General features: G+C 26.7%; 4 protein-coding genes across 5 annotated transcripts in view; 2 read left to right on the forward strand and 2 right to left on the reverse strand.

Annotated features, from left to right (window-relative positions):
• LOC112591611 (glycine-rich cell wall structural protein-like) overlaps positions 1-4,668 on the reverse strand; it is a 5,455-nt gene extending 787 nt beyond the window's left edge. The window contains exons 1-2 of the mRNA XM_025335476.1: positions 4,457-4,668; positions 27-714 (exon numbers count right to left, since the gene is read on the reverse strand). Coding sequence (XP_025191261.1) covers positions 27-714; positions 4,457-4,471 — 703 coding nt within the window. The 5' untranslated portion in view covers positions 4,472-4,668. The remainder of the gene's footprint in view (positions 1-26; positions 715-4,456) is intronic.
• The window catches only part of LOC112591573, a 12,971-nt gene extending 2,210 nt beyond the window's left edge, over positions 1-10,761 (forward strand). Inside the window, exons 2-5 of the mRNA XM_025335415.1 lie at positions 7,792-8,125; positions 9,875-9,946; positions 10,475-10,564; positions 10,633-10,761. Of these exons, the coding sequence (XP_025191200.1) occupies positions 7,792-8,125; positions 9,875-9,946; positions 10,475-10,564; positions 10,633-10,761 (625 nt within the window). The remainder of the gene's footprint in view (positions 1-7,791; positions 8,126-9,874; positions 9,947-10,474; positions 10,565-10,632) is intronic.
• Positions 10,762-13,084: 2,323 nt separating this feature from the next.
• On the reverse strand, positions 13,085-20,245 carry LOC112591642 (sperm-associated antigen 6-like). The gene is made up of 10 exons (XM_025335521.1): positions 20,215-20,245; positions 19,866-20,131; positions 17,003-17,216; positions 15,690-15,874; positions 14,767-14,940; positions 14,290-14,442; positions 14,052-14,201; positions 13,837-13,998; positions 13,321-13,466; positions 13,085-13,253 (listed from the first exon to the last, which is right to left on the reverse strand). The coding sequence occupies exons 1-10, from the start codon at positions 20,243-20,245 to the stop codon at positions 13,085-13,087; spliced, it is 1,650 nt and encodes a 549-aa protein (XP_025191306.1).
• Positions 20,246-21,465: 1,220 nt separating this feature from the next.
• On the forward strand, positions 21,466-26,905 carry LOC112591597 (beclin 1-associated autophagy-related key regulator). 2 transcript variants are annotated; one of them, XM_025335454.1, is made up of 9 exons: positions 21,466-21,992; positions 23,456-23,561; positions 23,635-23,716; positions 24,116-24,356; positions 25,538-25,731; positions 25,817-25,982; positions 26,044-26,220; positions 26,383-26,506; positions 26,574-26,905. In XM_025335454.1, the coding sequence occupies exons 1-9, from the start codon at positions 21,763-21,765 to the stop codon at positions 26,703-26,705; spliced, it is 1,452 nt and encodes a 483-aa protein (XP_025191239.1). In that variant the 5' UTR covers positions 21,466-21,762; the 3' UTR covers positions 26,706-26,905. The 2 variants fall into 2 exon arrangements, with proteins under 2 accessions (XP_025191239.1, XP_025191241.1); XM_025335456.1 differs by having other exon boundaries at positions 21,467-21,992; positions 25,817-25,970; positions 26,574-26,904.
• Positions 26,906-27,002: the final 97 nt, after the last annotated feature.

Below are 27,002 nucleotides of genomic sequence, written 5' to 3' on the forward strand. Positions count from 1 at the left end.
ACCACCATTTCCATATCCTCCATTGCCTCCTCCAAGACCACCATTTCCATATCCTCCATTGCCTCCTCCAAGACCACCATTTCCATAACCACTATTACCTCCAAAACCTCCATTTCCATATAACCCACTGCCTCCTATACCACCATTTCCACGGCCATTACTTCCATATCCTCCACCACCACTACCTCCACTTCCATATCCTCCACCGCCACCACCAGCACCACCTCCACTTCCATATCCACCACCACCACTACCAATATTACCGAATCCTCCATTCCCATATCCTCCCCCACCTCCTGAGCCACCACTTCCATACTCTCCATTTCCTCCGCTGCTTCCAAAACTATTGCTCCCACCCCCATAGTTTCCACCGCCATTGAAACCACTATTAAAGCCACTGGTTCCACTTCCATATCCTCCAAAACCATTATTGCGTCCACCAAAGCCATCGTTATTATCATTGGGACCACAATTTATGGCGCCTCCATTTTGACTTCCAGGATATCTTGTGTTTCCGTTGCTACCCCTCCCGCCTTGACCTTGGCCAGGGCTATAACCATTGGCACCAGAACCGCCATTTGGTCTTCCGGACCTTCCTGCAGAGGCAGGTCCACCATATTTTCCACTTGAAGATGAATAACTTCCTTGTCCTCCTGACTGTTCATATTGCTGACAAATACATAATCTCAATAGACATACCACAATAATTAATTTCTGAAACAAAAATAAATTATTTGTTTATTTATTTTCATACTCATTTATATGGTAATAGTAATATTAATGATGTACCAAAATTTTATATAGACCAATAAAACGCATTATAAAATATAAAATATAATTGTCGGTAATAATCTGTAATTATATTATTAATATAACCTCAAGTTACATAACTAATTTATAGAATTTATAGAATGTTAAATGTAGCGTATTCAAAAATTCGTAATTTATTAATTTACATTTTGGCTTGTGACTTTATCGAATATTCTATATTATACAAAGAAAAATCATTAGTGGTATACTTAGGATTTTTTCTTAGGGGTGATATGTATTGATTCAGAACTCAGTGACTTAAAAGGACTTCACTCCAAGATACCTTGCAATCATAATAACTTAATAACATTATAAATACAAAATACTTTGGCAAAATTATCTATACATAAATATTTTTATATATCTAACTTATAATACTTATTAGTTATTATCATTGACTATGTACACATTTTATTGAATATATATGTAGCATCTAAATGATATTGCATTTTTTTATCAAATTACTTAATATTTATACGTAGTTTATAATATTATAATCAATAATACCTAAAACACAAATTTCATCTTTATATTTTATACATAAAATTACTCATCAATAATTAAATCTAATAAAATTTTGATATTCCGGTAACATATGGCAATAAGGCCAACCCATTTAACCTATTCTTACTCATTTGGCTGATTGTACTATTCCTATTTTTTAATTTTAATGTCCTTGATAAATTTTTTATAATATGTATTTTATAAATTTAGAATATCGCGTATTTGTTTACCCATATCTAGTATTCAAGACTTGTTGCACCAAAAGTTATCAAAACATATGTACAACATTCACAATTTAAACTATCAAAATATGCAGTTAAAAATTCAAAATGTAGATGAATATATTTTTTTTTAACTGCATAGATGTAAATAATAATTGCATACTTTTAACCTTAAACCTTTTTGTTGAAACTACTCTACTAATTTATATTTTCCTGTTAAGTGTTAAGTGTTGTGTGACAATAAATCACCTATCAACACCTACTCTCGTTTCACACAGTTTACAGAATAAAATTTATTTTCTCAGAACTCGGTTATGTATTGACTTATACGATTATTATTTGATATTTTAGACACTTTTAAAATCACAAAATAAAACAACGTATTTGAAAAATACGCTGAATTATATAGCAAAGACAATAAATATAGTAACACGGTGATACGATAATTACAATACGCGAATATTATCGAGTACTTTTGTCAAAATGTTATAAAGTTTCTAATCGTAATTTTGCCAAATAAAATTAACAACAATAGTTATAATATATCAATAACGAGACCTTCCATCAGTTATTGATAAATAAAGATAATCTTAAAATTTTACATCAAAATAAACTATTTTAGAAAATTTTTTGAACGTTATTCAAATACAATTTTAACGGACAAATGTATGATTATAGACAATTAAAAATATTAAAATGCACTAATATTCTATAAAAGTTCAAATATATACAAATATGACATGTATTTTCAGTATTAAAAAATACTACATCGATGAACAAATATTTAAAAAGTCAACAAGATATTTGTTCTCTCTCTCAGAACCACGCGCAACATAACATTAATTGTATTCATGAAAATTGTTTTTTGTGATTTTTAAGTAATCTTATATTAAAATCATCTATTATAATATGTATAGAGAATAAAATTTTTGTGAGTTTTGTATTCGGTTTTATATTTTATTATTATTTGACTTAAAAAATCAAAAATAAATATTTGTAAATTTAAATGGATAATAAATTGTTTGGATTTTAAAGAAAATTGATATATCTACCCTCAAAAATATTATTCTCTTCAATTTTTGTAACAGCTAATTTTACACATAAGAAAGCATAAAAAAAAATGTATTTAGTGTGTACACGTTTTATATATATTGTATATTTTATGTTATAAGCCGTAAAACTTTATTTTTATTATTTAAAAACAATTTGGCCTGGGTATACTCGTATAAAAGCCTTTAATAACAGGGATATGATGTTTTTATCAAAATAAATTACATACATTTATAAAATTAAAAAAGAAATTTTTTGATTGAAAATAAAATTTTATCACATTTAGTTAATAAGCAATTAGTAATGTACAATGCATTTAAACATTTTATGTCAACAACCAAAATAATAACCAAAATTCGTTGACTTTTACGTTAATATCATCGATATCCTATATACGTAATATTAAGTAATTATTTAAAGCAAAGATGTAGATACCTACAAATGTAATGTACTTAAGTTCACATATTATCTAGTTTAAACTTCATAGTATAAATAAAAATTAAATTAAATATATTTATTTTGAACATTTTATTTTAATGATGATAAATTAAGAAACCTAGAAACTGATATAATAAAAACTTTAAAATCCGTAAAAAGTACGTTTTAAACTTAACAGGTCTCCGCAACAAAAATAAAAATCTATCACATCACAAGAGGTGTCAAATGTACAACAATAATACCCACCTGCAGCGATTGAACGATGGGTAAATTATAAATATTATAATATTCGCAACGGTAACCTAACCTATTGGAATGCCCTAATAATATATACTCGAAGAATTATCATGAGAAGAGTAGAGTATTTGCTTAATAATAATTAAAATAGACAATATACAAAACTCCGTGAAATCAAAAGTACAATATATCAATGGTTTAACCAGCTCAATCTCAACAAAAGAGAAAGAATAGTTATCAACCGCCTCTGAATAAGCCACATAAAGTTAACACATAAGTTTCTTATGGCTAAAGAAGAATTTCCTCAATGTCTAACCAACGGACTCATCTTAACGGTCAAGCACAATAACTAAATGCTTTAAGTACGTAGAAGACGCCATTAAACATAACATTTCATCTAAGATAGACGAAGCTTTAGGTCCCAACACGAAACATATCAACAACATGGTCAATTTCTTAAAAAAACTGACCTGCTCGACCAAATCTAGAAGATAAGGCATCGCAACTTACCCCCATGCGGAACAACCATAAACAATGTATTATTATTAAGTATATCTGTATTTACCTAAATGTATACAATATGCATGTAAAGTTAAAAGTTTAAAAAAAAACTTTAACTAATGGCTTTTGCAGCCGATGTATTTTAAGATCTCTATATATATATATAAAAAGAAAATAATCAAAATAAATAAAAGGCTGAAAGTGTCTTACAAGTTTTAGATTGGCTATATTGTACGTGCGTATATAACGAAATAAAGTAGGTACAGTCTATCTACAAATACCTCGAACCACGTGAATAAATTATACTATATAAAAAATATGTACAAATAAAAGTTCCTTTCAGATTTCCACGAGGCTTATTAATGTTTAAAAAACGAAATCTCGTAAACTCGAAATTCAATCGATCACTATGACCTAACACGCAGGTAATTTTATAGCCGGATTCATCGACAGATAGTGCCGTGCACCCGTGCGACCTTTATATACGCGAGTGTGTCGACAGGCCTTTGTAATCGCGGTATCGACGTTCACTGACCGCGCAGATCAAGACGGTGGGTGTGACATATTGTGTCCAGTCGGACCGATCTCCGGCTTTTGGACGCGACACGACACAGAGGGAGCGACGTGTCGTGTCCACAACAATATGACACGAACCCGGCTCGACGCGCGGACAAGAAAATAACGCGATCGTTTACCTTGGCGGTCATCATCGGCGTGCGGTCGTCGACGATTGGCCGGTTCGGCGGTCACGTGGGACGAGATACAGACCGTCAGCTGCAGCCGCCGTGGGACGTCTTGGTATCTACACGCGGCGTGGACGTTCGTGTGCGTCGGAAGACCGCGACTGAGCGAACGACGGTGACGACGGCGGACGACGGTGGTTATCACTTGAACGTCTCAAACGGTCGGAAGCGCACGAGTGTTGCGGATCGTGTGGCGGCCGGCGTTATATATAGGTGCGCGCCGCGCGGTCGACGGACGCCGGAGCGGCCGGCCAAAAAGAGTGTGCCGCGTGCGGCCTTCCGAGCCGCCCAAGAACAATGACGAATTGATAATAACGCGAACGATGCGTACAATGATGTCACTCACCGCGACGACCTTTTCGCGCCGTTTACGACGCCGTCACGAAGGGTCGACTCGGAGCGCGCGCACAATAGACGCCGGTGACGTAGTCGCACGCGACGCGCCGTCGTTCGTCAGGTGCCTGGTTGGGCGGCGGCGGCGAGGAATCGGTTCGCTCTGTGAAAAGCGCGACGGTAGCGAGTTAGAGCCTTGAGCGGATGACTGCCGCCGCGAGTCATACCCATTATGTCATATTATTATTAAGTATTATTATTATTATTATTGTCGTCGTCGTCGCCCTCGCGTATACCGGAGAAGTCTCGGGCAATTTTGCGCCACCGGACGAGACGAACGGAAAAAAAAAAAAAAACCAGTCACCGCAGACGATAACATTTAGGTGTGTATAATATATAATGCAAGTCGTCTCGAGGACTTGGCCGCCGTCTGTCAGTCACTATCACGTGCGACGGCCTTCAGCTCCCGTCAAACCGCAATTGCGACTACTCAACGCCACGCCATCCACATAAGGAATAGCGTAATACCGTAAATGCGCGTGTGTGTTCACGTTTTATAGACACTACTATAGCAAAGATGAGCAAGTCAATGAAAATAATAAACCCAGGTTAGGTTACACGAGATCGATAAGTTAAAAGTCAATAGTTAACATATTATAAATTTAACTGGATATTAAGTTAAAATGTAAAATAGAAAAAAATATTAACTTAACTCGGTTTAAAAAAAAATTGATCCATTTTCTTTTAATTAGTAAGTAAATCACATAAAAAATGACTATGTCTTTCTAATTTACTAAATTATAAAAACAATTTTATTGAACTTTTATCTTGATGTACATTGTACAGTGTGTAAATACTCTTTTACTTTACATGATTTATTATTTATTAATTTAAACTACATACATCTCAAATTAATAATTAAATAAATATTATTGTTTTCACGAAATATTGTAATTAAAGGTCATAAAGCATTAAAAAAATACAATTCATTGTTCATAATTTTATTTAAAAAATGTCTAATATCAACTGCAAAAAGCTAAGTTATTTCAACTGTCAATTAAACTTCTTAAGTTCGTAAGTTGATTAGAAAATAAACTAACTAGTTAATGCCCACCTTTACATTATAGTGTATAGGTCACTAGGTCACTATATACTATATAGTAGTATCTACAGAGAAACGCGGACGTCTGTTCATACATTTTTAACAAAAGTTGCAGATTTCGTCCCATAAAATAATCCACTACAGTCCTGAGATTTTTACATACTTTTTATAGAAATGTCGTGTTCGCTTTTACTGTCCAATCAGCGTATTACGCGCCAACAAGTATTTCATTTAATATAAGTTATATCTACTGCATTATTTTGTATCGATAAAATGTATAATAAGAAATTAATGGAAAACAAATGACTGATAAATTTTTATATTTTTAATTTTTATTATTATCATTCAAATCGGAGTGTTTTTTTTAAGCTGTTTTAGTTTTGAAATAGTTATTTGTCATATTTATACAAATAAATGAAAAATAAAAATGTTTCTAAAATATGTACTTATTATTTGTCATTATTCATCATTAAAAAAGTATACCTACCTGATGACTGTTATAGACATACAATAATAATTTAAAGAATAAATAATAATGAATAATCTGTGACCTATGGTTTACTGATATTATTAAGTATAATACAGTGAGTGAATATCGCCTATAGGATTCCTTTATTAAAATTATAACTACAATGGTTCTTTTTAAAGTTTTAAAACTTTAAACAAGAATAACAAGTTTCCATTTCTATACGTCGGTTGTATTTTTGTATCTAGTATCTTGTTCATATTTTGTACATTATATCAAATAATTTAATAAGTGACAGTCTCACAATCAATAAATTGTTATATTTTCATTATATTCATCTAAAAAATTGTTATAAGGAAATCCGCATTTATATTAATATAATATTGACGATAACAATTTACGACTTTTTTTATATACAAATACCTATATTTGATTTTATCCTTTCACAATCCCGTCTGTAAAATATATTATAATTTAATCATTCATTGTTTTTGCTGTTCAAACTTTATAGTCACACTAAATAATTACTAATTATATTAAATAATTGATGGTAGCACAACCTGCATATATGTATATGTATCATAAAGCTAGATAATTTTAGGGTTAACCTGGCAGGCTATGGTCGGTTTTTACATTCCTAATATAACTACTATAAATACAGGGGCAAATAGTCGACGTAAAATATCATATATTTCTATAATACACGTAGTCTAATCGACTTTTGTCTTGGAACCACTCTAACTAGTTTAGTTAAACTTAGTTTGCAACCTTGGCGTTAAACGAATTATTAGGTTAATCTTTATAAAGTTAACTTATTGCGTGCAGGTGCATTTTATTTATGTACCGGTATGGAGAAAACTATTTGAGTGGCTGCGTCCCAATTAATAGAAGTTGGTAATTTGTATCCAACAATTAATTTTATTTCTGTATAATGAAATGTATTTATTTATTCATAACGACGTGCCTGCATTAATTCATATTATTATTTTGGTCTGTCTGTCAACGGCGCTATGATACTAACACAATGGTGACCATTATTGCTGTAATAAAACAGTAATATACCTACCGATACCGATAAACGCAAGCCAGATAACTTGCGACCAAGTATCCCGGGTTAGGGTAAGACGAGCATTATATTCGTCATTTATTTTGTAATATTGAAATTCAATAAACTTTTTCTGTATCAAAAACGTCTTACCACGATCAAATAGTAATGCACACACCCGTACGAGTAAGTACTAAACTGTCTAAACCACCTGTACAAATTATATTGTATAATTTCGTAATTGCGCGAGCGAAAGCTGCTGGCAATTTAAACAGTCAAACCCGAACAACGCCGTACAATATACGTACAATATTAGTATTTCAACGTTATTGTCTTTTCAGAGTGTTGAACAAACTGAATGTCCAGATAATGGATACACTCGGCTCGATTTCGGCATCGTTTCTGTCGGGGTTCTCCGTGTCTACCGCACGACTTGCGTACCTAGAAATATGTGACGTTTGCACAATGCTGACGAAAACGTTCCAAACACAATTGTTCATCAACATCGTGGGCAACGTGTTTGGCGTCACGTTCATGATGCTCTCCGCGTTTAACACGCTCATGTCCGACGGTGCAAACAACATCCGAATCACGCTGTACTTTCTTTATGAATCACTGATACGTACGCTGCAGATGTACTTCATCATTGACGCTTGCCATACGACCGTCGAACAGGTAAAAATCATATTATATTAAAACTTTGCAACAAAACAATGACCATAACGTACACAAGTCGCGTATAAATCGATCGACTTTATTTCCAGATACGCAAATCGCATCGTTTTACGCGAACGACTAGTATAATATTTGATTTACTTTTAATATAATTGTGCCACATGTGACAATAAAATGATTGGATAGGTATAATACGTATATGTTAATGTACATATAATGAATTATTATACCATACTGTGTGCGCCTGTCGTTTTGTTTAGGACCAGCAGCTGCCTGGGTTGAAAAATTCCTTGGAAAATATTATGCTAAATGTAGAATCGGATAATTTTACACTTTCAGCGAATTATGTACACGACGAAGCTGACATTTTAACAATATATTTAAACCGAAAAGACAAGAAATGAATCGACGAGTTCAAACGTCTGATTCGATGTTTTTCTAATACATAGAACAGAAACTTAAATTAGAGTAAAATAAGTTAGTTGCGCAGCTAAAATCGTGGGGTCATAACAAATTTATTTTTATTTTTAAGTACTACTAATATATTGTCAATATAATACACAAAATATTTTCCAAATATTTGTTTTATACTGGTATAATCAGCAGGGCTCGGAAATTCATACATTTGCATATCAATCTTGCCAAGTTGTATTTAATGTTAAATGATATAGAAATCCATTTCAAGGTATCATGGTAATATATGTGAAGTTTTATTTTGCATGTTTAGAAATGTTTATGCGTTTTGCTATTTTATCAGACATTTTCTTCAAAATTTTGATATTCCTATCATATTATGATGAAAAAAAAAAATACGATCATTTATCATTGAAATTTTGTTACAACATAAAATGATTAAAAATAAAATACTAGTAGTCATAAAGTAATCTTCATTCAGTTTATCAATGTAATGAAGTTAACTCAAGTTCACAAAAACTCACTAATATTTAAATTCTATTTATTTTTTTTATATATTCTTAAACTAAAAATAAAATATAACTTTTATAAAATTAATGGAAAATTCTTGTTATTTTGAAAAATTGTTAATGATATAATTTTTTTAATGAGTATATTTTAAATGCATAATTTTAGATTTTTAGTGCATATATTTGAACTTTTTAAGGTATATTTCAATAATGCATATTTTGCCAATTTTTAATGCATAAGTGCATGCTTATTAGGCTTTTTTTAGGACATAAACTTCCGAGCTCTGTTAATCTGTTATATAGTTTTGTATATTTTACAAGGCCACATACAAATTTAACTTGACTCTAAAAAAATGTTTTAAGTTTAAATAACTACTTCTCTCAAAGTTTGAACTTGTGTAGATATATATATTTTTTTATTTGTATATATGTAGGAAGAGAGGAAGAACGTTAAAATTTAATCTTGGCATTGAACGATGATTTTATTATAGACCTCGTTCCGGAACTATTTTATACGTGTTTAATATTTATAATTCCATTTTCAACGAAAATAATTCAATAAGAATTTATGTTAAAACACGAATTAAATAACAAATAAACTAAATCTATCTTCGCGTTCTAGTATACTACCTAAAAAGTATATTAATAGAACTTTTACAGCTGTATGGTTGATAATTTCAAAATTAATTTTTAATTATACAAAGAGAACGTAATTTATCTATTTATCGTATAAATATATCTTGTAAAAATATCGTTTTAATTTATATTTAACTTTCATAAAAATATTGACGCCTAGTGAAAATAATAATATTAATCTATTATACAGGCGAATATCATTAACATCACATTTCAGAAGAAAATTAATGAATATAATCAAGTAAATCTCATAAAAAAAAAGGTATGTAATATCATAAACTATAATATATAAAATAAATATTAATTTTTTTTTATTATTATTATTATTCTGCAGTAACTATAGAAAAATACAATATTACCATTCGAATCTCTCGTTTTCTAACGTCCCGTGCATTATTTTCATCGAACACAATACAATTTTCAAATTTTAAATTGTCAGACCATAAGTTGAAGTTGAGGCATACTTACAGGAGCTTAGCCTCTCCACAAAAAAATACTTTGAACCACCTTCCGTTAATTTTGTATCATCAGTTTGTATTATGTTATTAATAATATGCTAGTTTTGTCAGTTTTGGGTAAGGAATTTAGCATTTCATGAAATTCAAACAAATCTTCGGTAATGCGTCATTTTCTACTTATCTGAACCACCAAATAATACACAATATTATTCAAGAAACTATTGATTATCTATCCAAAATAAGATTTTTACCATTTTGAGTTAAAAAAAAAAAAAAAAAATTGAAAACATTTTTATTTAAAAGTTGAATTAATACTTTTTTTATTTGTATAGATACAATTATTCATTTTGGAGATGGTGGATCATAAAATAGAATTTGTTATTTATGGTTTTATTTGTCTGGACTTTGAAATGTTTGTATCGGTATGTCATTATACATTCTAGTATTAAAAAAAACAATTTCTATGAAATTTAGAATATTATAATTTCAGATAATCGGTACTATAGCTACGTATTTCCTAATTTTGGTTCAATTAGGATCTTCGCCTGACGTCTTGGTAAATACGTCAAATATAACGACAACAACAACACCCATTGTAACCAATAGAATATCAAAATAAATTACTATAATTTAAATTAAATAGTACAAATTCGTTAAAATTAATATTACTTTCAGTTTTATAATGTAAAGCTATTTTAAAATTTAAAAGACATATCATAATTACAAAATAAAACATGTTTATTTATCACGTTAACCATCTAGTCGGATGATATTTTTTCAATTTTGAAACAGTTTAATTTAAATAATGACGTTGATTTATTCAGTTTGATTTATCAAGTATAAAATTATATTATATTAAATATAAATGCAAACTCATACTTGTGCACATTTTTCACAATTTTAAAATACAACTATAGAATAACAAAAATGCAATAATGGTATACTTATAATAATAGGCACATTTTTATTACTATTAGGTATAATAATTTAGATTTTACTAAAATCTTTCTTAATATTAAATTACCTTTATAAATGCCAAAATAAATAGTTTTTCATATTTGTTTAACATTAACCTTAAGCCTAAAACTAAGAATATAATAATAATAACAAGGTTTTTAGATGTACTTTTCCAGGTTCATTGTTGAAGGTCGCAACTGCTATGGCATTATTACGTTTGACGTCTGTCCTTTGGTTAAAAACATAGGAAACTGTCAAACAGTGCTTATGATTTAACTATTGAAACCAAAAAACTTTCAAATATAGTTATATATCACGATCGTGATTTGTAAATAAAACAAAGACGCATGAATAATATTGTTATAAGCTTACCATTGAAATGGATTCAGATTAAAGTATTATATCAATGTAAAATTAAACAATAAAAGTGTATTGTAGTGTATATTATATTTATACTATCATTATTTTTTTTTAAATACAGCATATATCTGTCATAATTTTCATAATATATCTAGTTTATAAGTTATATGGTTTATATATGAGTTAAATTAATTAATAACTACAAAAATTGTTCTATAGACTACAATGTTGGTTTTTTAAAAATAATTTTTAGTTTCTAAAACTAGGTAAGTACTTCACATTTTACCATACAATACGTAAACTGTTGAAATTACTAGATTTTAAGTATACGTAGTTGAAACCGATTCGAATATTAAATTGTTCGAAAAAATAGGTACATAGATACTTACATACTTACCACACATTTAGTTTAATCAAAAACAAATAAATAAATATGGAACAGTATAATTTTAAGCGTTTTTATTTAATATAAACGCATACAAACAATAATATTATAATTATCATTAAGCTATAAAATACATAATAATACTGTTAGGGAGTTACAAATATGATTAATTGAATTTGAAACGCAATATATTTACCCGAAAAAACGATTAAGTATTCGTTTGTTTATAAATCTATTCTTAAACAAATCACGAGAAAGTATTATAAGTTTGAAGAAAATATAATTATGAACGAAACAATGACTATCAAAATAAAAACCATGTAAAGAAAATTTCCATATGTGAACAATTACGGGTTAAATAAATTAACCTTGGACTTAGCCAAAGTTAAAGCAAAAATGCATAATTCTAATTTAATGTGAAATAACACAAAATATAATTTAATAACTTATTAATTTTTAAGTTTAAAAGTATGTAGCAAATATGTGGATAAGAACTAAATGTTGCCTATTCACGTGTTGACAAACATAAAGATTTATTAATTTATGCAGAAAATAGTGAAACTAAAAATATTATTCACAAATTGGCATTGCAATAATAAAATTAATACTTGAATATTATTATCATTTAAATTTCATATCAAACGCCTAACATTTTGTAACTTAAAGAAATTATATGCTATGCTTAGCTGTACTGGAATCTGTGTGTGTATTATTATTAATTTAAATATTAAGTGTCTTACTAATAGGTATACGTATATTACGTTACACAGTTGCATTATTCAGTATATTGTGATATTATGTCAATTTAAATTATAAAGTATCACTATTAAGTATTTGTGGATCAAACGTTTTACGAGCGATTAACTTTGTTTTTTTTTATTCTTGTTATACATTATAATTTATAAGTAAACACCTATCGATACTGTACATGTGTACATATTATATAACTATAAGTATCTACTTTTAGTACCTTATTTTATTAATTTTACTAAATTAACACGTATTTCTTAGATTATTTGTGTAATTATCTCAAACATAAATAATTAGATACATTTTTACAAAAACTATGAAATAAATACTAAGTACACAAATACTTTGCGTTATTAATTTTATTACCCAAAAATTCATAATATTTGTGTTATTTTATTAATATTAAAAAAGTGTAAAACTACTTTTATTATGAACATTCGTAATGTAGTTTTTTATTATTTTAAATATAATTAATCATATTTATGAAAACTTATTTAAAGGTTGATTCTTCACCGGATAAAGGAGTTTTTATAGTTGTATAGGATTTATGCAGTTGTTCATCACTTTTTAACTGACGATTAAAAAATAAACAATCACTTTGTGGCACATACTTGTCCACCGTTTTCATAACTGTTTCCGGAAAATCCCCAGCTACCATTCTAGTTTATAAGATAAAAGTTGTATTAAAATGCAATGTGAAAAATAAAAATTATATTTTTATCTTACTGTATTATGTCTTCAGGAAAACAACAATTTACTGCCTTAATGACTTGAAATAATTCTGGATTTACATGTGGTTTAATATTTTGAATCATTTTCAAATGGCCATTAGTAATAAAACTTCGTCGAGCTTGAAGATTTTTAGGCAATATCTGTAAAATATTCAACAATAATAATTAAATTTGATTACCAATTTATATCCTTAAAAATAATGAGACAATGTTAATCGCATGTGTATCTTGCTTATTGATTTAAACATATATTTTAATAATATAAAAGGGTGCCTATACACATTATACATATAAAATTTTACCACATTTTCAAATCAAGAACTTAATTGTTTATAAAGTTATGACTATATCATTATATTTGCACAGTAAGAAAATTATATATTTATCTTAAGACACTTAGTAAATCGTAGATGTGATGATTGATAACATTAAATAAAACAAATTATATGTGATTTTATGTAACACACATAATTATAAATACATAAAATATACAAAATTAACTAAGAAATACTTTGCTTATTTTTTCAAGTATGAATATCATTATTTCGATAGGGACCGACGGTGTCAATAGTTTTTCTAAAACATTAAAATCATCACAATTTTTCAATATTTGTTCTAGAGCAACTATACATTTGTATTTGTTCTCGTTATCCAAATTTGAATCCATGTATACCTAAATAAAAAATGAAGATTTATTAATGCAATAAATTATTGTTTTTATCTTACATTCATGATATTGGTTAAACCATCACAAGAACAAATAGACCTCGCATGTTCAGCACTGTGTTGACCTATCATGCCTAATGTCCAAATAACCCCAGCTTTCGTCAACTTGTCTGCATCACTTTTTAAAATAGCAGTCAAATGCATCAATACCTTATATATAAATATATATGTATATATATAAATTTAATAAATTACTTCTATTTTGTACAATTAAACCAATAAAAAAATGCATTTAAACCTGAGACTGAATAATTTCTAATGCAAGTTTTGGTGACATTGCAGCAATATATCCCAATGCAAGTACAGCAGGATTAGGAGACAATTCTTGACTACACGAAATAACATTTAACAGCTTATCTATTCCACCACTATTAACAACCATTTGAGCGATCTATAAAAATAATAACTAATAAATTAATAATAATTAATAATAACTAGTGGATTTTTTATATGATTAAATAAGAATAATATAGTGGTAGCTTAAACGGTGTTTAATGAAACTTTTGTAAAATTGATTACAGATATATACGACATTAATACGCATTATAACTCTTACTTATAAACACAAGGTAATGCATTAAAAAAATATATCATATAAACAAATAGGATATTCTTCTTTTATGATAATAATGATTAATATAATTAGTATATTTATTATAATATGATATATTTATACAGTTAAACAAATTAAATAGTACCTATGGTAATATTATACCTGAACACTGTGTTTTACTACTTCGCGAATTACTTTAGCTGAATTGTTACGTATTGATTCGTCTGAATGCGCCATCAAAAGTAATATTTCTGGGAATAAATTCGACTCGATTGCATTTTCAGTTAAAAACAATGAATGCTTAACAATATTTTTTATCAATATCAATGCACTTTTCTAATAAAATTAAACAATTTGAAAAAAATAAATCAAAATATTATTATTATTATTATTGTGTAATTATATTATTTTTGTTGTATTTATGCAAATATTCATAATTTGTGTAAGCATTTTAAATAACTTAGGATATAATATATAATAGTATATATATATATATATGATAGGATTAAAATAAACTTTAGACTATACACAAACATACATTTGACCTTTAAAACACTAATTTTTAGTTTCAAAGGCATCATAATAGTTCATAAAATATACAACTTATTCCTGGTGTACTTTAAAGAAAAATAAACATTTATTGTTTAATATTCTTCTTTTTAACTCCTAATTTTAAAATTAAACATAATACTAGATTAATTCATATCAATATTTTCAGACATGATAGATTTTTTCGGAAGTTAATAAAACCAAATTTAAAAATCGATACTGAGTTAAAATTATTATGAACATTAGATTATAAAAAGTTATCAAAATAATATATTTTGAGAATAGTAGTAAAGTTTTGAATACATTAAAAAATCACTTATAACCATATTTATTAAAATATTTTTAGACATTAAATTTAATTTAATATATTTTATACATATTTTTATAGCAAATTTCACTTCATTTAATTCATTTAAAAAAATATTATTTTTAACAATTAGTCAAATTAATGTAATTATATGATTGAAAATAATCAATCAAAATAATTATAATAAAAATAAAAATAAAAATACATGAAATAAGATTGGAAAATATACCTGAACTTTTTTATCAACAAAGTTAGGCATTAAAAAAAATATCACATGAGGTAGAGTTGGTACATCCACAATTTTAACAGCTAAATCTTCGTTATTTTTGGCCATCTCGTCTAATGCAGTTAAAGCAAACAGTTTTAAGCTTTGTTGTTGTTCTTTTAAACATAGAACAATTTGAGGTAATACACCTGAAAATACAAAACATGCATATTATAAATATATTTTTTACGGGCGTTCGACATAAATAGGTCAAACATAAAATATTATACAAACATATTTAGTGATAAACTATTCATTTATAAATGTTAATATTATCTAATCATTTCCGTAAACAGAAACGTAACTTTTTGTTTAAATATTTTATTTTGTCAATAAAAATATCAATTATATTATAATTACAAATATCTAAAATGTTCAAATATTTCAGTTCTTTTCTACAAATAATAGTTACAAATTAAATGCTTTGTCAAAAATCTTAAAAATGTATTTTATTCATAAGCTTGTCATACAAATTTATAAACATATTAAAAATACATAGATGCTATTGTCCTTTATAGACATTTGGAGTTCTAAATTTTATAAAAGTAGATATTTAAAGTAACAATTTTAGTTATTAAGTTGTAATAATGTAACTCTAAAAATATTAATCGTAAGGACTAGGTACTTTTTTTCCATTACGAATATATTATTATTGTTTTCTAGATAATTAAATCTTCAAAATTTATATAGCATAATTTATAAAACAAACTAATTTTCACTATCACTATTGGTACGCACGGTATTAATTTTTAATTGAATAATAATGATATATGATATAATGTTATATTATTAAATATTATAACATTATATAATCATATATAATTTTTATTCAATTAAAAATCAATACCATTCTACTAATAGGAAAATAAATTACAAGTACCAATGTAAATAAATATTAAAATATCCTTAGAAATAGAAGATGACTTTGTATCAACAGATTCGTCAAAATCGTTTTTTATTTATTCATTGATTACTCATTAAATTCAAATTTAACACATCAATTATTACAGTAACCTACTCAATGATAAGATAAACTCGATATAGTATTATACAGCGTAATGTATATCATCAATTTTAAATGATTATTTTACTTAATTCTCATCCAATTTTTTTTTTCATGTTAAAGTTTATTAAAACTTACTTATATTTCAAAACTATGATTTTAATTATGTAGTAATTTTATATTCACAGAACATTTAAAGTTAATGAACTACAAATATAAACTAGAATAATATTAATATTAATAAAAATAATTTAGCACATATTTTAATAAATACCATAGTTTACAATTAGTTGTGATAGTTTCACGTCTAAGCGAGTAATGCAGGTAATTGCTTGCATGGCGGCTTCTTTGACAAATGAATCGAAGTCCTTCATGCAAATCAAAATGGCGTCTATTCCTCCACATTCTTTAATTACGATTTCAGTACTTTCCGATGAATATTTACAAAGATTTTTTACAAGGTTCATGCAATTTTTTTTATAATATTTCTATAATATAAAATATATATATATAATAATTGTAAAATAATAATATGTATTACTTAACCTACATTTCATTTAAAATTTAAAAAATTCAAAAATGTTTGCATCTTTTTATGTTCAAAATATTCTGATTTAGTAAAAATACCTAAATCTTAAGAAAAAATGAAAAATAGGTTCTTATAAATTTAAGAATGTAATGTCCCTAACCTAACCTTGTTTATAAAACGAATACCCCATAGAATTACATCGACATTTTAATATTTTTTTACTTAGTTATTATCTATCATAATATTTTAGTTATATTTTGTAGGACTTAAAATTAAACACATATTTAGATTAAAAAATTATAAAGTATAAAAGTTTGCAACATATCACAGAATTCACTCCTACTTTTGGGCTCTACAATTTACGACCATAATAATTGTATGCAAGATATTTTCAAAGTATTGTGTTGTGTGCAAAATAATTTTAGTATAGTAGTAATGATTCTTTGATATATTAGTTATTGCTTACTAAATTATATAACTATACAGGATAATTATTAATAAATATTATCAATTTCAATAATAAAAAATAAAAATACCTTTGTATACTTATATTTAACTGTATTATATAATAATAGGAGTATATTAGTTATATATTTTAATGTTGAAGTTTTAAACATTTTACCTATAATTAATTATCGTAACACCTCGTATTAATAAATTAATCAGGTTTTAAATGAGTGGAATTTTTTGCAGGGTGTATATACGAGTATATTGTATAAGAATCCTATTAGTGGTAAAATACCGTATTTATTTATCAATACAATTAATTTATGTTTGAATATATAATTATATAATGATAAGAAACATTTTTTTATTGTTAATACCTATATTGAATTAGATTAGATTATATTATACTGTGTAATGCATTTTAAGTAAAAAACTCATTATTTTTTATTTTTGAAAATATATTTTTACATGATTAGGTATAGTATAGGTAAACCTTAAATCTTCATTCAATGTATTTTTTTTATATATGCAGTTATAATTTTTTTTTTACGACATATATTTTATACGAACACAATTCATGTACTCACTTATCAAACTATTTATTTCGGAACGCAATTTATGTGTAGCCTAAATTTAAATATAAATTATAATGTTAAATTATTGCTCACAAAAAACGATTCTGAACGGAGACTGTTTGTTGACTCATTATCATATAAGTATATTACTATACTAATCAATATAGTAGTTTATTTTACTTTTCATATAATTATGGTATAAACCATAAGTAAGCAATATTATAAAATCAATCTAAATATTTTGAAAATATCGTGTAAATCAATAATTATGTATAATTCGTAAACATTTCAAATTCCCACGAAAATATGAATTTCAACAAATAACTATATTTATAAGTCTTTGCTTAAATATTATCTAATTTGTCCAAATTTGAAATTAAAATGTCGATAAAAAAAAAATTGTAATAATTTAATATATAGTTTAGATTTTTTTATTACGTATATACTATTTATGATACCTTGTATTAAATTTCCAAACCTTAAATATTAATGTTAAAAATGTTGTGAATTTTCAACAACAAAATTAATTGCAAATTTTCATGAGTTGGTAAATTTGAATTTTAAATACTTGTAAAAAAAGCTTATGATAAGCCTTGTAGTTGTTAAACTTTTTGGCTGAACAAAAATGGTTTTGTTGAAATATTGTTTATTAAGAAGTAATCAAAAATTTTAAATGTCCATAAATAACTGAAAATATTTAGAAAATTATACTATGTATATTGTATAGAAATTTATAATATATATTTTATTGGTAAAAACTTCAAATATCTACGATTAATAATTTTTGAATTACAACAAAAAATTAAAAATAAACAATTTACGAATTAGCCAATATAGTAAAAATATTAACTTTAAACACGCTCATGAAAAATTAATGAAACCTTCCCGTAAACTTTATATTTTTATATAAGTAAAAATACTTAAAAGGAATCCTGTTTTAATTTTTCAAATTTTTCATAAAAAAATCAAAATTATAAATTTCTAATTTAAAATAATTTTCAAATTTAAGCAATTTTTAAGAATTGTCAAAATTCTAATTTTAAATTCTTATAGAAAAATATTTTTATATTTTTTGGTTGGTTTATGAAAAAAGTTAAAAACCACGATGAACCTTGACCTTGTATTAAATTTTCAAACTTTTTAACTGAGCGATAAAATCATTTTTCTTATTACTTTTTGTACATAGGTACAAACACAAAATTGTGGATTTAATTTATTTATTACAACGCTTAAAATATAAAGCGATAAGAAATAATAAAAAATAAATAATAACTTACAATTATGTAAAAAAATATATTTTCAAAAACGTTCTTTGAAATAATAACTATTTTATATTAAATAGATCACACCCCGTGTAACACATTTTTGTACTTTTACATGGCTCACAAACAATATCTAAGGCAAACGTTATTTTAAACAGATACATCTTAGGCCCGAACGAACTTCTTTCATCTTTTAAAATAATATAATACATAAAAAATATACATTCACTTATTATATTATTATGCGCTTTAGTTTATAACTATTATACTTATAAAATATAGCCATTTATAATTTAATGTATGTGTACATAAAATTTTACATACATTTTCCTTCACAAGCTGTCCGAGTAACCGGCTCAGTAAATTTTTTGAACATACTATTTGTTTGGCGCACGGTTCGCTATTACCAGCCAACCTTACTAAACACAATACAGCGTTCATTCTCACGGTAGGATTTATATTAGTCACTAATGGCAGAACTATCTTGATAACATGGCTTTCGTACAAACAATCGACATAAGCAGGCTTGGCCGCTAGTTCTGCTACGTTCTGCACGAATGTCAACTGACTTTTTGCATAGTTATCAAAAGCTATTTTAGTAAACAAAATTAATTTTTAGGTAATGTATTTAATATAATTTTATCTCGGAATATCATGAAATACGTTATTATACTTTGTACGACGGCTTTTGGAGATGGACTCATGTTATTGGAAATATTTATGTTGACTTGTAAAATATTCAAATTCTTCAAATATTCATGAGAAAAATCTAAATACCTAATATACAATAGTTTACGTGTTACTATAGAAACATTCTATGACCTACCTATATGATTATCTAAAATCACATATAAATATCTTTATTAAATTACAATAATTTATGATTATTTAACAATTAGGCATAATCTATACCATGGTCTTAAAATATAAACACAATTATAATAGTATAAATTAAACACGATCTATATTTATTTACATAAATAAAACAAGATGGGTTCCTGTGACTATGATTCTTTTTTATCTTACAATCTTAATTTTTTTTTTTTGTAAGAAATTAAAATCTAAACTTAATTTTAATTTGCTCTTCGATAATTTATATGATTAGTAATAATATAAGTAAAATATGAAACTTTATAGGTATACCATGCAGGACCAGATTGTGTCAACAATTTCTACAGAGAAAATATAAATACTAAATGGTATACCTAAATAACTACAGTAAATATTTAATTTTAGTTATTCCTACTATCTATTAGCTTCCCTGTGTAGATATTAGTTCATCAATTGTTTAATATACATGTCCTATTAATCTAGCTGTTTATTATTTAAAGGTAAAAAAATACAAGTTTAAATCTAAAAAAGGTTTGAACAGTAAGTCTTGGTAGAATCATAACTATTGCTCAAATTAAATATATCATTTGTTTTATACGTCTTAAACAAAATTCCTACCTAAACTTTATTAGTTACCTATTTAGAAATAAAAATGTGAATAATATCATTTAATATTTATTAACAAGGCTCGAAGACAAAATCGAATAGTTTCTATCACAAGAACATAACTTTATAATCAAAAAAAAAAAGAAAAAGAAGTGTTGCTATTGCATCATTGTTGAGGATTACATATCAGTGTACAAAATTAAAACAGTTGCAACAAACAAGAAGTTGTGATTTTGTAAGTAGTTAACCCTTATTTCGTGTATCCACATCGTTAGTATCATTGGCGTTCGGGCAATCGTTCATTTGAGCGGAAACAGTCGTGTTTTGCACGATTAATAAGAGTGACTTAATCGACTTATCGACATATTTTTTTTTTGTTTTTTTTTTTTCGCACAGTGCGGCGGCGTCCGATCCGTTCCGATTTGACGGTCTCGTTCGTTTAACGACGCACAATGACTGAGACGTCAGCTGGTCGTTATCATAAAACGACGTAATCGTGTGTGTGTGTGGGTGTGCGTGCGTATAATAACAGTACCTAACACTAAAAAAGTCAAAAGTACTTCAGTACGCGTCGATGTTCGTCGTCGTTCTAGTCCTAGTTTCTCTGGTCGTATTATAGTCATAATTCGTTTGTAGACGTCGTAGTTGTTAATTGTTTTAGTGGTTTCGCGACGAAGTCGGTAGATATCTGATCTCGCGTATGGCCGCCCCACTTTCCTCGTCTAATGTCGACAACTACTGTTGACGTTGTTTTATTGCGTTGTCGTCGTCGCCGTTACCGCCGATGGATAGACCATCCACGATTGTCCCACCGGGACCGGTCGCGACTTCATCCGCAGCCCCTGCTGGATCAAGCAAGGGATGTGGTGTCCCGGGATGCCGAAAAACCAGCCAAAAGTGGTGTTGTGGCACCGAACAGTGTCCAATGTGCCATAGATTCCGCAAAATGTTCCACTGCAAGACCTGTGTCGGGAATGGCGACTTTGGACACTCATCGGCCTTCGACAAGGGCAGGTCAGTTCAGTACTGTGCACGGTTTCAAGTCCACCTTAGCGACACGATTCCATTGACAAATTTATATTTATGTTTTAAATAATATGTATAATATAGAGCTTAGAAATTTACCCAATTGACTATGCTATGTTCAGAAGTGGACTAGTCAACATTTTTGCTGGTCAAATAGATATTTCAGACTATTTCAATTTACCCTTACCAACACTACTATAGCTTATTTCAAATAATATGTTTCATTGGGATAAGTCATAAAATACGTATTTGATTATCTCACAATTTTTTCATAGTATTAATTACCATTTTAACCAAAAAACTTTCTATATCCATGTCATTTTCCTCTATTACCTTAGTTATAGATAATTAAACTATATTGATTTCAAATAAATAACTATGTAATATTTTTTCTATAAAATTAATTTTAATCATTTAGATATTTTAAGAAAGTCTTAACTCTTAAAATGTGTAGTTCAATAGTTTTTAAATTTCATCAACTATTAAAATTTTAAAATTAAATATTCATAAAAAAAAATGTTGATTAATTTAATTAGAAATGTATTTGGCCAATCATGCAAATAAACCATATTTAAGGGACCATTACTTTACTATTAATATATTAAATGTTAATATTTTATTGTTTATACAATCCAGCATTAGTAACAATTCTTATAAATGTAAAATATGTTCATATCAAATCTATGATATTAATAAAGATACTGTATATTCACTTGGAATAGGATCTATTTTGACTTCACACTAGTTTTTTAAAATTTTGTATTCTAATTAGGTAATTCAACAAAGTGTTTAATACACTAATCAAAAACTGTACATTTTAATTATATTATCATACTACTATTTACTATTTATATTATTCTAAGTAGATACATTATAATTACATCCAATCACAAAATAATACACTCAAATTATTACCATTAAAAATAACAAAAGTTCTGGAACTTTTTATTGACCACTGAACAATATCCCAATTTATACACTATCCACTATGACTGATTCTAAAATTGAATTGAATTGCGTGTGTCCAACTACTCTAATCATCCCATCAGTAGTAATGTATCATTATTATTATGGTTAATCAAAATCCTAAAAACTTTTAATGTCTTAACTATTGCCTACCTATATCACAGAATACTATTTGGTATTTTGTCAATTCATTGTTTTCAAATTAATGTCATGAATATCTACTAAAATATTCTAAAAGTGTAAATCCTGCAACTTCTTGTTGCATTATAAATTTACATATAATATCAATACCTATTTAATTATTATTTCTATAATTTTAATATTTAATTAAATACGAGATACAATAGTAATTAAAAAATTAAACATATTATATTTTATACATTTAAAAATTGTATTAATATTTATTATCATTATATAAGTATGTTTTAATGATATTGAATATAGTAACCTATAATTTATTAAACTTACTTTTATTTTTATTTTAGGTTTTTCAAAAAACAAATAAAATTTCAAAGTATTGTCTATAATTCTAATTTGTTCAAAAATGATTGTGCTAAAATGTTCTCTAAAAGACAGTGTACTACTTTGAAGGTAAAATATTTATTTACTGTTACAATGTTTCAAAAGTGTAATAGATCTATTAATATTTATTTTTATGTTATAGAAAACAGAAACTTCAATATTACAAGAAAAAATTAAATTATTAAGACTTGCTATATCGGACAAAAACAAAATTCTTACAGATAGTAAGAAGGCACAATTTTTTTAATATATGGGATTCGTTTTTATATTACTAGTGTTTAATTAAATCAGATAGTGTAATATCATTTCAAATATTTAATATAGATATGCACTTTTCTCATTTAAAGTAACACAATATTTTTAAATTTACTTTAAAAGCTCTTTGATGATCTCAATATTATAATTTAATTTCTGTGTGTAATACTGTAATGCATGTCAATCTAAAACCTACTCTAATTTAATTAATATACTCTAACAAATTTAATTTTAGATATTACTGACTTCTGTCAATAATTAAAGTCTGCATAATATGAAATTACTAATGAAATACCAAATTAATATAATATTTGAAATATATTTTTTTCTGCTTATTAATGAAATTTATCTTATTGTTTTATTTATAGAAAAAAATCAACTAAAAAAAATAAAATTAGAAATAGATAATCAAAAATCAAGAGTTGATCGATATGGAAGTCGTGTTGTACGATTAGAAGTTTTTACCAAAGATCAATTATCAGTTTTGAATGATAAAAAAAATGAACTATTTGCTATTAGACCCAATTTAAAGAATATAATTCGAACACGTATTAATCAGCTTGTAACTCATATATTCTCATTGGATGAAGTACATCCAACTATTTTACAGTGAGTATAATATTTCATAATACAAATTACACTTATAAAATATTTGATTAAAGGCTATCAATTAAATTTCTTAACATTAATATAGGTGGTACAAAATTAATATTATGAATATTATTGATTATTGGTCATTATACTACATTTATACTTGTTCTATTAATCATTCCCATATATATGTTGCTTTAGTTTTTCTTATGTTTAAGATATCAGCAGTTCCAATTTTATACTGTTAAAGTTTAAATATTAAAGTGAATTATCCTCTTATAAAACTTTAAGTAAGAACATCATCTGTGTTTTCTTATTAGATTTTGTCTATACTTCAGTTTAAAAAAAAATTATTAGCATGTTAAGTATTATTATTTAAAAATATTCATAATACACTACCAAATAAATTTAAATATCTTCAAAAACCAATAAAATAACACAGATAATTTCCTTACTTTAAGGTTTGTTAATAGGTCAATTCACTCCAGTATTAAAACTAACCATGCAGAATTGGAATTACTGAACTTACATGTTGTCATGCTATGCATTAGTAAAATGGTATAACACTTGTAGGTAAGATGTCTTTTTAAGCCCTTGAAAAACAAATTTATCACATGTAATAAGTAATAATCAAACTTAACTCTTATATTTATCAAATCATTTATAAGTATATAAAACATCTTAAAAATACAATTATAAACAAGTCTAGTGCACAATTTGAGTTCTCAGTAAAAAAAAAAGATATCACCAAGCAGTGGCGGACTGAGAGAAAAAACAGCCCTGGAAAATCATAATTTTAAAGACCCTCAGTAATACAAACGGTCCCGTATTTTAAGATAATCAGAAATTTGGGTTTTTATATTTAATAATAATTTTACATATTTATTACTTATTAGATAATATTTTAATTTATAATTTCACAATGATAATATTAATAAATATTTATTTTATACGAGCAGCAGCTCACCGGAAAATTTCTTGGTATCTCGATCGTTCAATCTGCCACTGTCATCAAGTTACTCCTTTTGACTCTTTTTATTATATATAATCATTAAATCAACAATGAAAATTCCTTTTTAACTGAATATTACTCTGGTGGTTGCATCCTAATTATTAGCTAAGTTTTAATAGTAGTTTTACAATACTTTGATTAACTTTGTTCAAAATTAAAATGAGTTATATTTTTTATTTGGTGATAGGAATGAAGAATTGGATGCTAATAATAGTAATAATAGTTTAAGTCATGCATTAGCGGAAGCTTCAAAACTGACATATGTATGCGGTCAATGGGTAGATACTTGTGAAGAATGGTCGAGACAAACAGAACTTGGATACCGCATCGTAGCACCCACTCTTCCAGCAAATGGAGACTACTCTGCATATAATGAATGGGGTTTATATTTAAAATAAATGTATCTAATATATTTAAGCAATAGTACAGTTTAATAACACTTTTTTCATTTTTGTTTATTTTCCAGTTTCAGATAAGAATAGGGATTATGCATCTCATCAAACTTTTGTTGAACCAAATCCTGCATGTACAATAAGTGCTGCTCTTACATATACCTCGCAGTTAGTAAAGCAACTTTCCTTTTTTATAGACGTTTTTTTACCTAGGCGTCCAAATTTTAGGTACTGTAATCGGTAAACATACACTATATACCTCAAAATTGAAGTATATTACTTAATATTTATATATTTATAGTGAATTTTGTGGTAATGAGCTGAATGAAACAAAATTTGCAAAATATGTTACTCACTTGAATGCTAACATTCTTTACTTGTGCTTTTCACAAAATGTTGATCCTAAATTACTACATCCTGACCATACATTAAAAAATTTGCTGCTACTATTGGATACATCTGTTAGTGATCTAGGAAGGTAACATTAAAAAATTTTTTAACCATCAATATTTAACATTAAGTAATCAAATAACTTTAAACAAAATAATTAATACTTTGATTTACTTATTTATAAATAATATTTATTCAAGTACAATTTTGAATTAAATCTTTAATTGTTACAATATGATTTTTTTTTTAGGGTGGATCCACCAGACATTGATAGTAAACTATGCACTGCATTCGAAGAAAAGATAACTTTTCAATTATTTTCATCTACTGGAGACTCGGACTCTGAAGAAGACAATTATTATGAATGGGAAGCTGTGAGTTTAAAATTACTGACAAATTAAATTTTTAATTTGTTAAATGTTTATATTTTTGTTTTTTAAGGTACCAAATGTTGAATACCCTGCAGATCATACTCAATTGTCTTTACAGTCTGCTAGTAGTGTTGTTAGAGCAGGACTTGTAGCTAGTACAGCAGCCAGTTTAGCCTCGATGTGGCGTGGTTGGACTAAATAATAAGTAATACATTGTAATTGATAAAAATGTTCTTTTTAATTGTATTAATCTAAAATCAATCTATGATTCCACAAATTTGCACTTGCCTAAAATTATTTTCGTCTACATCACAAATTTCATTATCTGTAACAGTGCAAATTTAAATAGCAATTACAAATTATTTGTTTAGATATTATACTAAACCTCAGTTTTTTTTTATTTTTTAAAATGTATGTTGAATTAACTAGAAACAGAGTAAAATTTATTTTGTTGTTACCAAAATTGTATTATATATATATATATATATATTATTCATGT

This window comes from Melanaphis sacchari, unplaced genomic scaffold (genome assembly GCF_002803265.2).
Source record: "Melanaphis sacchari strain LSU unplaced genomic scaffold, SCAv2.0 Contig13_pilon_pilon, whole genome shotgun sequence".
Lineage (NCBI taxonomy): Eukaryota > Metazoa > Arthropoda > Insecta > Hemiptera > Aphididae > Melanaphis > Melanaphis sacchari.

Excerpts from the sequence above, each read along its gene's own strand:
- LOC112591642 (XM_025335521.1), bottom strand. The coding sequence starts at position 20,245 with ATGAGTCCATCTCCAAAAGCCGTCGTACAAA. Across the intron at positions 17,217-19,865 it reads GACAGCTTGTGAAGGAAAAT|AAATATTATAAAAAAAATTG; the intron begins GTATGTAAAATT and ends TTTATATTATAG. Across the intron at positions 13,467-13,836 it reads TACTTGAAAAAATAAGCAAA|ATATTGCCTAAAAATCTTCA; the intron begins GTATTTCTTAGT and ends AATATTTTACAG.
- LOC112591597 (XM_025335454.1), top strand. The coding sequence starts at position 21,763 with ATGGATAGACCATCCACGATTGTCCCACCGGGACCGGTCGCGACTTCA. Across the intron at positions 23,717-24,115 it reads AAACAAAATTCTTACAGATA|AAAAAAATCAACTAAAAAAA; the intron begins GTAAGAAGGCAC and ends TTTTATTTATAG. Across the intron at positions 25,732-25,816 it reads CTCTGCATATAATGAATGGG|TTTCAGATAAGAATAGGGAT; the intron begins GTTTATATTTAA and ends TTTATTTTCCAG.